Raw genomic sequence first — 12,219 nt, 5'->3', positions numbered from 1 at the left:
CTTCTCTGACAAGGTATAACGATCTAATGACAAAATGTTTATCCGCGAGAAACTTAAAATGATAAAATATCGTATCTTGATGCAATTGACCTATACGGAATTTATGTTCGCCCCATTCAAATATATTATCAGTCTGCTACCATAACTATTTATGTATATCCACTTACCCGAAAAATATTGTTAGTAAAATGCACATTTTCATTACACATTATTAAACACTAGAGAAGTAGAAGAAACCTAGCACCTGTCCAACATAAAAAAAAATTATAACTTTTATGAAGAAATTCCATTACACTTTAAATATACTGGTGTAACTACACAGATAGAAGACACATCAGTTGAATTACAAATTTGTGTTGAATTACAAATTAATCGATAATAGCTCTAAAAATGTAAATAACACAAATATCAAACAATTCGTGACATAAGTTAGATAAAATAAAGAAAGCTCATATCCAGGCACGGCCTTGAGCTAAAGCAAAGGCTTTGAGCGCCAAAATAAATAAATAAATTATGGGCGCCAAAATTCTTAATTCTCTTTAGTCTTTTTTTTTTTTTTTTTTTTTTTTTTTTTTTTTTTTGAACACAATTGTCTCTTTAGTCTAGTGGCTTTAGCGGACAATATAAATGAGCTTCAGACTAAGTTACAACACGTTCGATTCCAGCTTGGGCTAAAATGTATATATATATTCAATCATTTGATAACAACAACGGGTCAAGAGTTATGACACGTTGGTTTTGTTTTACAAGATTTCAGTTTCTGTCATTTAAGTAATTTAGTTTGTTTATATATACACATTAAATGTAAAGTATAAAAGAGACACTATCTTGGAAAAAAACCTACAGCTGCAGGTCTTTTTTCAATTCTTCTCAAGCAGATTCTTTTCTTTTCTCTGAAAAAATTGTATCCTCTATGATTATTTGATTGTTGATGCTCACTGGAATTGTTGCATCTTCCAGTATTTCATGTTAAATTTTTCCTCTTCTTTTTTTTTTATTTGTTCTTTATTCATTTATTAGAATTTTTATAATTTGTATTAGGATTTATGGAATTTGAACAAATATAACATTATCATAAAGTTATGTTTCCGAAAAATATTAAAGTAGATAAAATTATGCACATTAAAGTTAATGTTAGTTTGAATTGATAATTAAAATTGCATTTTTTTTCTCTTTCTGTGTACATTATAATTGTCTTTCAATCACTTATATTTTTCTGATTTCAGGTATTTATGCAGATTTTTGAAAATAATTAAACAAACTGAAGATAAGATTATTTGTATATATAAGATGGTAGAGACATAGATTGTAAAATAAAATAAAAAGTTATATACTATTATAATTTAATATTTAAATGTATTAAAAATTTAACAATATATTAGGGACACCATTTTTTAAATATGGTTTAGGCGGCCTTTCGGTCCGGACCGGCACTGCTCATATCCATAGAGTGCCAAAATCCGAACTGGGTTTAGGTCATAATGCTGAAAACCTATCTCCTCCGCCTTCTTAATAGTTAATACGATAGGTTTGATTGGTTTGAATATTGGGCCAGGCTAAAAAGAATGGGTTTCCAGTTTGACAATTTAATAGCCCATTAACGACTTAACTTCTCCATACTGGGCACCTATTCCCAAATTACACTCGCAGAGACCGTTTTAGTTTACATCTGAGAGTAACTTAAAAAAAAAGATCAAAGAGGAGATCGAGCAGAGCAGAGCAGAGCAGAGCAGGAAAGAACAATGCTCGACCTCTTCGGGACCTACAGGAACCTCATCCTCCAAACCCTACTATCCCTCTCCTTAACCCTAATCCTCTACTTCCTCAGAATCCCGATCATCTTCCTCTACGGCCTCTGCACCTACATCCAACCGGAGAATCTCGGCCAGAACAGCGCCGGAAGTGGAGTCAGAGCCGCGATCCGACGTCCTTCAAACACAGACGATCCCAAACCCAACAATGAACTCAGAAGAAGAAACAGATCCAAGGACAAATCCGAATTCGACGAAACCAACGCTCAGATCTTCCGAATCAAACTCGACGAAGACCACCTCAGATCCCGCATGTACTTCACCGAGTACAACTCCCTCTTCGTTGTATCCTTCCTATCTCTCTCCTCCTTCCTTCTCCAGAAGTACTTCTCCGTAGATGATAAGGGCCTTTTGTTCCCTCTTGTTCTCGGATTCATCGCCTTGTGCAAAGTCTTCGTTGCGTTAGCTAAGATCTCGATCGAGAGATCTGCGTCCAAGCGATCTGAGAAGAAACTTAGCTTGATCTTCGGGGCGTTAGGGTTTGTCTTCGGGATTATAATCAGTGCTGGTGTCTTCCCTAAAGGGTTTGACTTTCAGTTAGGCTCCGTTGATGCCTTCTGCTGTATACTCATCTCCTTCTCCATGGCGTGCATCGCTGGGTTCCTCTACATGCCTGCGGGGAGAAGTGCGAGGTCGTTTTGGGTTGGAACTGATCAGATTAGGAGTAATCTCTCGATCATATCTTGTGGATGGTTCGGTAGAATGATTCTTTATGTGAACTACATTGTATCCGTTTTCACTTCGTTGCTTTGGATCCATCCTTTGGCTGAGATTCTAGTGAAGAGAAGCGGCAATGCTGGTGGGTTGGTTGGTAATGTAGGCTTCTCGACTAGTGATTTCGGCAGGTTTCGTGTTCTGTGTTTGTTGCTGTCCGGTTTGCTACAGGCTATGGCGGTTCGTCCTAACCTTCAGATGTTTTTGAACGAAGCGGTGTTATCTTGGTATCAGCGATTACATGGGAGTAAGACTCCTGATTTGGAGTTTAGCAGGGCGAAGATGTTTCTTCATAACCACTACTTGTGCCTCGTTGCTTTGCAGTTTGTGGCGCCGTCCGTTCTTGTGATCATTTTCCTCGGATTGTCTCAGATTGATCTACGCTCCTTTGCTGTTTCTCAACTGGTATGTGGTTCTTTGCCTTGCAGCGAGTTCGTGGGACAAGTTGGTTTGTTGATGTCTTGGTGGGTTCTTTTTGTTTGGTCGGCTTTTGCTTCTGCAAGTCTTGTTTTCTATCGGCGTGGTGTCTTATATGTTTCTTGAGATGGAATTTCTGAATCTTTTTCATGTATTCGGAGGAAAATGCCAGTAACAAAACAAAGAATCAGTTTTGCACGACTTTGGCCCATTTGTTTGTTTGTTTGTTTGTTTGTTCTACTTACTACTTGTCTCAAAGTTTACTGAATTTCTATTGTCTTCTACTCTCTCACAAAATATTCCAGAAAGAGAAACAAGAATAAGTCTCTAGAAATTTAGCTAAGCAGGTATACTAAGAGCGGCTTTGATCTTGTGAATGGTGCAAGCGATGAGGTTGTTCACAGTTTGAACAGATTCCATGTTGAGTTTTGTGGTCGGTACGCTGTTCACTAAGATCTGAAACCCTACTGTCAGGAGACATCCTTTGCTTTCATGGTTCACCAAACGTCCATTGGTATCGATCTGATCCGACCATGATGACCCATCAGGCGATATAGAGAACCCCGATGGAAGAAGTGCAACGTTAGCTGAGTCTCCACCGCTCATTACCATGTTCATAGATGGCACATCGACGGGCGCATAAACCACAAGCGCACCAGAAGCATCACTCCATGTCTCTTGCAGGATTAGCATACTGCTCTCATTTTGATGCTTTCCCTGCAAATTAGAAGTGGTCTAATTAGTACTCAAGTACTTATGTAGTGAGATTAACATTAGATTAAAGACTCACGGCAGGTTGAAGAAGAGAGATGCATCTTCCTTCACTTTGCCTTTGTGGGATGAGAAGCATGTTTTCCATTGAAGCACCATTACACAAAATATCCCACTGGTTTCTGCATTTACCATCACACAGAAACTCAAACAGTCTCTGCTGAGTCACCGGTAGCCACATAGACGTTGCAGCGCTTAAGACAACGCCAGAAGGCTGAAGGCTCTTCCTGGTCAGTATCCTTGTGTCCTGCCCTACGTTCTCAGCGACAAGCTTCTCCCATTTGTGAATGGGCGATGCAGTTATGCCTGAATAGAAGTTGCTCCTCATACGCTGTGCGAGTGTTAGTGTGCTCTTGGTGCCAGCAAGTGACAAATCTATCAGAAAACATCAAAGAAAACAATCCTTTCTTACTATGACTCTTTCTATAAAGTCTCAGAACATTTCAAGATTCAAAAAGCAGAGAGAGGGAAAGAAAAACCTGTTTGGTCTGGAGAAGACGAAAGGGTTGTGTAGCTTTCACATCGTCTCTGCAGAGTTGCAAGCCATTTGGTTGCACCTAACCCAACCGAAGAACCGAGCAATTGTTGGTAAAGAGGATGGATATGACTCCCTTCATACTCTGAATGTTCAGTCCACGTCACCTGTTGAATTCGTATAAGTGTTAAACCAAATGTAGTAACTAATAATTAATAACAAAGTAACCCATTTTACTAAGGAAAGTTACATAGCCGATTCATTAATCCCAAGATGAATAACGGACCCAAGATATTTTGTATTAATTATATAGTAGCCTAGAACTAGCCCAGACGAGAACCAGGCTTGCCTTGAAAAATGAAGCCTTTGATCAGAGTTGATATTTTATTTTAATAAAAAGAAGATTCTTATGATAAGATATACACAAAGGCTTCAGGTTCTCAGGCTCACTGTCGACTCATTTGTTAATCTTTGATATAAACAATTCAATAAAGAAACTCACACAAATCCAAGTTACAACTAACTCTCACACCTTAGAAAAAGTTGAAAGAAAATTAACAAGTTACCTTGGAGCAACCATTGCCTATGTCTTGTATGATGCATCCTGAGGGAAGCCTCTTTAAGCCACCAAAAGACTTCAAGTCCTGACTTTCTCTGTTTACATCATAAGAAACATCCACTACCGCCCATAAACCATCTCCATGTTGCTTGCAATACCTAAGAAACTTTACTTGTCTGATTGGAACCAATGGAGACATCACTTGAAACTCTGCTTGCATCTGTCCCAAACAAAAAGAATCATCATGAGTCATCACCAATGAATCAAAAAAATATAAACGTTTATGGTTATTGACGAACATACCAACTGAAGAGCGCCGTTTCTAGATCCACCACTACCGTTAGATATCACTTCAACGGTTGATGCAACAGCTACAATACACTCAAACATCTCTGCCCATTGGTTCTGTAAAAACCCCAAAAGCAAGATATGTTTATTAGTGAGCGTGTGTTTTTGTGTATTGACATGCATACAAGTTTCTCATACCGTGTCCATTAGAGTTTCCACTAGAGTCAAGCTATTGATGAGAACTAAACCAGTTTCTCTTGAACCTTCAGCTGCAAAACCTGGATGCTTACTTCCCGCAAAAATGCTTGTATACTGGTCGTGCTTCATTGAATCCCTCTCGCTCTTTGAACATTTTGTCCATAAAGGATTATCCACTTCAGCTAGCCTTATCACCTCATCCATAGCCACCGCGGCAATATCCATAAAGGTCGAACTACCTCTGGTGAAACCATGTCCTAAAGACAAATCCTGTGAGGCAACCCCACCGTTTGAAGGCTGCTCGAGTGAGATAGAACCGCCAATGAATCTGTTTGCTAAAGCGCAAAGCTTGTCGAGCTCGTACTTAAGCTTAGCGTTCTCCATCCTAAGCTGCTGCTGCTCATGTGAGACCTCACCAGGTGTAGCTGCTCCACCACAGTTGTTGCATGTAGGAGGACTTCTCATTGCTTCTTTAAGGATACCGTTTTCCACACGCAGTTTTTCATTCTCTTGTCTGAGAATCGCATTCTCATGCCTCTCTAGTTGCGTCTGGTCAAAATGAAAAAAAATGAAAAACTCTTTCTGTAAAAAATAAAACTTCTTGTTCCATAATAAATCACAAGTTTTCTAGTACCTTCATTTGTGTTCTTCTGTTCTGAAACCAAAACTTGATTTGCTTACCCTCCAAAGAAAGTTTGCTTCCAAGTTCAAGCCTTTGCTTCTCATTAGGATGAGGACACACTTTGAAGAAACTACAACACAACATTAGCAAACAAAACACATAGTTTAGTTTATATCATCAACATATAACCGATAAAATATCTGAAGAAACAGAGTCTTTTTACGATTCGAGTTCTTGAATCTGGTAAGAAGTGTGTCTACGGTACTTTGACATCTTCTTCTTCTTCTTTTTAGGGCGTTGTTCATGTTTATCATCATCATCGCCAGACATTGCTTCGAAGCTATCACTCTCAAACTCATCATCTCCTTTAGAAATATCAAAATCACCATTCATTTTTTCACTCTCTGCAACAGAAGATAAAAAGGACCAAAACAATAAGTTATAGACTGAAAAAGAAGTCACCAATGGCAGGACATAAGATAAGATAGTGCAAGAATCGACATATATTTTGTATTATCACTGTTTGTACTATTCAAACCATCGAAACTCATCATCACATTCACACACTACACGAAAGCTCTTGTCAGTGTAGTATATTCATCAAGTTTCGTACCTTTCAAGATTTTCTGGTGACTAGACAAGAAAAGTTGTCTTCTTAACGTAAGAGTGAGATCAGCAAAATGAAAGAGAAAGGTGTCTCCTTTGTTATATCATATGACTTGTCCCTTTTTTGTCTCACTCAGAAGGTCCCAAGAAATCAGGCTATAACTTTGACCTTTTCATCTTCTTTCTTCGAAGAATATCTTCAGATTTGACCAATTTGGTTACTTATTTTGTCATTTTCCCTCAAGATTTTGACAAAATGGAAACAAAGCTGTTTTAAAAAAATAAAAAAAAACAAAAAAACGGCAACTTTTGCAAATGTCCCGAGCTAAAAGCCTAAAAAGATCTATTTTGACTCCGCACCAGTTTATATACTATTTTATTAACCTATCAGTTACTGTAACATAAAATATATAAAATAAATTTGAAGATACGATCAATTTAAGCTATAAACATTTTCGGACAAAAAAACCGACTAAAAGAGTTATTAACATTTTTATGAAAGTGAAAGAATTAGACAGAGATATTGTGAAAACTGTATACTTTCAACTTAACCTCAAACGTTTACAATGATTTAGCTATATAAGGACCCATTGGAATAATCTGGCATCCTTATTACTACAGGTGGACACACAGCTGGAAAGGGAGCTATACATCACACATAGACTGGATAGGATCGAAACGGTATTGGAGTCTCAGCTCCTGTGTTGTACACTTTACTTGTTTTGTCGTTTTTCTACTTTCTTTAGGTGACCGTTGTGGAGACAGAGGGTTCTCTTGTTGGGTTTCAGCGTGATGGGCCTTCATCTCAATCTCCTTCGTTCGACCCATGTCTGTATCACTCTCATTCCCCCTCAAACTTGTGGAGAAGAAGGTATCTACACCAAGTTTGCTCCTTAGTTCAGTGTAGGATCTTTTTGGCAGTGACTTTGTAAAAATGTCTGCCAACTGTTGAGAGGCTGGAATGTGGCGAGTTTCTATCAGTCCCAAAGCAACTTGTTCTCTGATGTAGTTGTAGTCGGTATCAAAGTGTTTTGATCTGTTGTGTAGTGCTGGATTGGCACTCAAGTAGACCGCTGATAGGTTATCACACATGAGAACGGTAGCTTGATCTTGAGATACCCCGAGGTCACGTTGAAGAGTCGAGATCCAAGTGATCTCTTGAGCTGAGGATCCAAGAGCTCTGTATTCTGTTTCTGTTGAGGACCTGGACACGGTTGGTTGACGTTTAGCTGACCAAGAGACCAGGTTAGGGCCAACTAGGATGCAGAATCCAGTTGTTGATCGCCTAGTGTATTTACATCCCGCCTAATCACTGTCGCAGTATGAAGACATAAGCAGCTGTGAATCTTTCTTGATATGAAAGCCATAATGTAGAGTTCCCTTAACATACCGCAATACTCTTTTCAATAAGCCAACAGTAGGCTGATGCATTCGCGGACATACATAGTTGACTGCATATTGTATGTCAGGTCGAGTTATGGTAAGGTATTGAAGCTTACCCGCTAGACTCCTGAAGTATGTAGGTTCCGAGAAGGGAGTGTCATCTACAATGTCAACACGTTGAGGTAATGGTTTCTTGATGTAATATGTCTTCAGCGTAGGCTCGTTGATGAAGAAATAATCCTTCAGAGTGGCGTTGGATCTCAATTCCAAGGAAATAGTCAGGACTACCAAGATCTTTCATGGAGAATCTGTTGTTTAACTTTTGTAGTAGACTTTCCAGGAGGGCTACACTGCTCCCAGTTAAGAGGATATCGCCAACAAACAAAAGCAACATCAGTGTCTGATCATCCTTATGATAAGTGAAGAGAGACGGATCTGCCTTACTGCAAGTGAAGCCAAAATCAATGAGAAAGTGGCTAAAGGTATTGAACCATGCCCTGGGGGCTTGTTTAAGCCCATATAACGCTTTTGTTAACTTGCAGACGTGATTAGGCTTCTCTTGATCAACAAATCCAGGAGGTTGGTACATGTAAACCGGTTCATCCAGTTCTCCATGTAAGAATGCATTCGTAACATCAAGTTGCCTCAAACTCCATCCTTCAGAGACTGCTATGTTCAACACCAAGAGTATTGTTGTAGTGCGGCCACTGGACTGAACGTCTCTAAGTAGTCTAACCCCTCTTCTTGCTCATACCCCTTTACTACCAAGCGAGATTTCAGTTTTCTTACAGTACCATCTGGCCAAAACTTGATCGTGAATAACCATCTGCTACTGAGAATATGCATGTCTTCTGATGCTGGTACCAAGTCCCATGTATCCAACATATGTATTGTTCCTATTTCATCTGACACAGACTCGTTCCAGCCAGGATGTGCCATTGCCTCTGCAATGTTCTTAGGAACTTTAGCTGTATACTTCGAGGTGAGTAGTGCATAGCAAGTGTTAGGTCGCTGAATACCAGCCTTCCCTCTGGTTTGCATAGGGTGAATGTTAACAGGGAGTACTGGGGCTTCAGCTTGCTGAACTTCTTCATGTTCTTGACCTCCCTCATTCTGATCTGCCTCATTCTGTTCCATTTGATTATCAACTGCTTATTCTACTTCAGCTTCATGACCGTTGTGAGAAGGGAGAGGTAGAGATCTAGGTAACATGGGCTACACATATGGACAAAAGTATTGTATTGAAAACTAAACGAATTATATGCTTTACATTATAACATCCATGAACTGCTATGTGTTATGTTACTAGCACTACAATATCATTCTAGGAGGTAAAAACATATTAAATTTGGAAACCGGCAACTTCTAATGAAGTTTTGACATATCTTTCACATGTTCTCGATTGTATATAATTGAATTTGAATGATTAATTTATTTGTTTATTTTGCTTATTGATTTTTATATGTGCATTATGTTTTGTTTCTAAGAGTTTGATTGTCAAGACTTTCATCAGTTGTTCGAAGATTCCAAATCCGACACATTTTTTAGAAAACTATCAGATATTGATGGTGTTAGCGACATAACACACAATAGTTCGAGGATGTTGTCATATGAAGGATAAAATTTGTACTTCTCGGCATATTAGTTTGTTCAGATGTGTAGTCATATGGTGGGGTATCCTTTGTGTAACTGAAAATATTTTTTTCTAATATAAAATATTTTAGTGTAAATTTTAGTGTTATGAATGGAATTAAAAAAACATATTAGAACAACAAAACACTAAATTTAGTTGTTTTCAATATCAAATATGGTTTAATTTTTGGAATTGTCATGATATTAAGGGTTTAAAGTTTTGTTTATTTTTATAACTCTTTTGGCGATCAGAGAATTTATTGGAGATCATTTGAGATTGTAAAATGAAAAATTTACATGGATTACATACAAAAACAGTTTTTTTTTTCCTTAAATTGTGTATTTTCTTTCATCCGAAGACTATTATGTTACTTAAATTTTAAGTAGCATGTGTAACCAAATCGGAACAAAAAAATCAATAAAACAAAGCTTTCTATGAAAAGATCTATTCATTTTTACTAACGAATTTGCTGCTGAGTTATTTGCCCAAGGAATGTAGCTGATAGAGAAATTATGAAGCGTCCTCTTATTCTCAATAATTTCTTTAATTCTGTTGAGAAGTTTTGCTATTCAACGGAATCTTAAATCACTGATATAACTCGTAATAATATGTACCAAAGTTCTAACATTTGAGTGATGTAGCATATTCTGCATTACCCATATAAGCACATCAACTTCTGCATGTTGGGAGAGCTGCAACTCGCAAAATCAAAATTTGTAATAGAAAACGTAACTTTTTGGGAAACCGGAGTTTCTGCGATAATCACGGCAAACACACAAATAAAAAAAGATAAACATGTAAAAGAGTTTTATAGATTTGAGACTGGACCCTATGAAAAACTGCTTATGTACCTCTTTCAAAGATCATGCCGAATGTAGTTCAATTTACACAGATTTGAAAGAGAACAAACTACTTTCGCAAAGTTCGTCTAGTAAATAAAATACAAGTAGTAAAGAAATAAAGCTTAGCAGAAACAAGTCTATCGTAGGTTTGCTAGACCAAAAAACACCTAGAACTAAGGGTCCGAATGGTAACAGCGGTTTTGATAATATAAGCGGTGCGGAATTAGAGAGCGGTACGGTGCAACTGCGGTTCATGCGGTTTTTGCGGGACAAGTGCGGATTTCATAGAAAAAATAGTGCGTTTTTATCAAAAAAATATTGTTGTTTTGATAAAAAAATTTAATAGAAAATAAAGATATTAGTACAATTAGAAATCAAATTTATTTTTATAATGAATACTTAATTCGCGTTTTGCAGGCTGCATACATACCTTCTTGGGGCTGCACTTTATGAAGGGTGCATACATACCTTTTTGAAGGGATCAACAATTCATAGCTCGTTTTGGATTTAAGGATTGTAAGACCTGTTTTCAATCAGAATTCGTGGGACCTTCCTAGTTCTGTGTCATGTTAAGGTTTTCAAGCATGATGTTGCTGATGACATTTTATGTCAGTCCTTTGGTTGTCTCAATCTTAGCCTTATATGTTGTTTATTGGACTTTTGGATTTTACTAGAATCACCGCTATGGTCATGGTTAACGCGTTGAGATAAAGAGTTTGAGTTGTCTTCTCATTTCAGTCGCTCAGCATATAGTAATACTTAGTATTGCATGCAAAAGTTTTATGTTTGCATATCTTCGTTGTGGGAACCAAAATTCGCACTGTCGATTTACGTTTAAATTAGGAAACTAGGAAAATCCTAATTTCCCAGAGGTCCCGGATATCTGTGAGAGCCAACGGCAAGTGACCAAATATATGCGGAAATCATGAAAAGATAACAAACGAGTTTAGAGAAAAGAGTAGATCTTATTTCGAGTCCGCGTGAGAGCGTTGCGATCATTACAAGAGATCATAAAAGCTTTGGCCGCAAAGGCTGTCAACGAGTTACCTAGTTCTAGCGGTCTAAAAGCTCAAACCTAGTTGACTCACAGCTCGATAACAAAAGACGAAGAAAATACAGAAAAGGTTTTTGATTGATTTCGGACTGAACCTTATGAAAGGCTGCCTACGTACCCCTTTCGAGGATAAAGCCGAACGTAGTTCAAGAGTGAACCAAGAGATTGAACTGCTTGTGCACGTTCGTCTGGTAATCGGGTGCCAGTCATGGAAACATAGCATGTCGAGAATAATGCCTCAGAGTTTCTAAGTGCCGAGAGTTCTGAGTCTAAAAATTTGTCCCTCATGCCTCTTGCCTAGGACTCCTTATATACTCGCTCCTAGGTCGGTTTACGCTTTTCCCCTTCTGCCCTTAAGGCGTCATAGCCTAAAAATGGAGATATTCCATTTTTTCCGATCTTCGTAATTATCTTCAAAATTTCGTATTTATCTGCGGAAACTTGACATTTATCTTTCCTTGCGAACCAAGCGTAAACCGTCCCACGGTTTACGGGCTGCTGGTTAAGAAATCGTAAGGTGGGCTTCGAGTCATGGCTTAGGTCCCTTTGGGCCGTCTTTCGACTTGAAGCGTTTATTACGACTTCTTTCGATAAAAAAGAACTTTCCGCGGTTTTTATCGTAAAGTTTGATTGATGACTTCGAATGGCGGAAAACCTGAAATGGGTTCGCTACGGTCTTTGGGAGACAACATCGAAGGGAAGACGAGAATGCATGTATTCGTGTCGTATCGACGTTTCGGAAGAGCTCGGTCGCTACGTAGCGACTGAACGGAACGCACGCTCGTTCGCAACGTAGGGACCGAGCGGGACGGGCGCTACGTAGTGACCAATCTTGGCTCGAGCTCG

General features: G+C 38.4%; 2 protein-coding genes across 2 annotated transcripts; one reads left to right on the top strand and one right to left on the bottom strand.

Moving 5' to 3' along the window:
* The first annotated feature begins 1,638 nt into the window (after positions 1 to 1,638).
* Positions 1,639 to 3,221, top strand: LOC106347809. The gene has a single exon (XM_013787409.3). It carries the CDS (start codon positions 1,743 to 1,745, stop codon positions 3,066 to 3,068), a length of 1,326 nt encoding a protein of 441 aa, XP_013642863.1. The 5' UTR covers positions 1,639 to 1,742; the 3' UTR covers positions 3,069 to 3,221.
* Positions 2,987 to 7,370, bottom strand: LOC106347808 (homeobox-leucine zipper protein HDG7-like). Its single transcript, XM_048768459.1, has 8 exons — positions 6,079 to 7,370; positions 5,868 to 5,985; positions 5,234 to 5,782; positions 5,051 to 5,152; positions 4,755 to 4,967; positions 4,193 to 4,355; positions 3,733 to 4,088; positions 2,987 to 3,659 (listed from the first exon to the last, which is right to left on the bottom strand). The coding sequence occupies exons 1-8, from the start codon at positions 6,246 to 6,248 to the stop codon at positions 3,282 to 3,284; spliced, it is 2,049 nt and encodes a 682-aa protein (XP_048624416.1). The 5' UTR covers positions 6,249 to 7,370; the 3' UTR covers positions 2,987 to 3,281.
* Between the last annotated feature and the right edge of the window lie 4,849 nt (positions 7,371 to 12,219).

This window comes from Brassica napus, chromosome C9, assembly GCF_020379485.1.
Source record: "Brassica napus cultivar Da-Ae chromosome C9, Da-Ae, whole genome shotgun sequence".
NCBI classification, from domain to species: domain Eukaryota; kingdom Viridiplantae; phylum Streptophyta; class Magnoliopsida; order Brassicales; family Brassicaceae; genus Brassica; species Brassica napus.
Note: the sequence above shows the minus strand (reverse complement) of the source record. Positions and strands in the feature narration are given on the sequence as shown.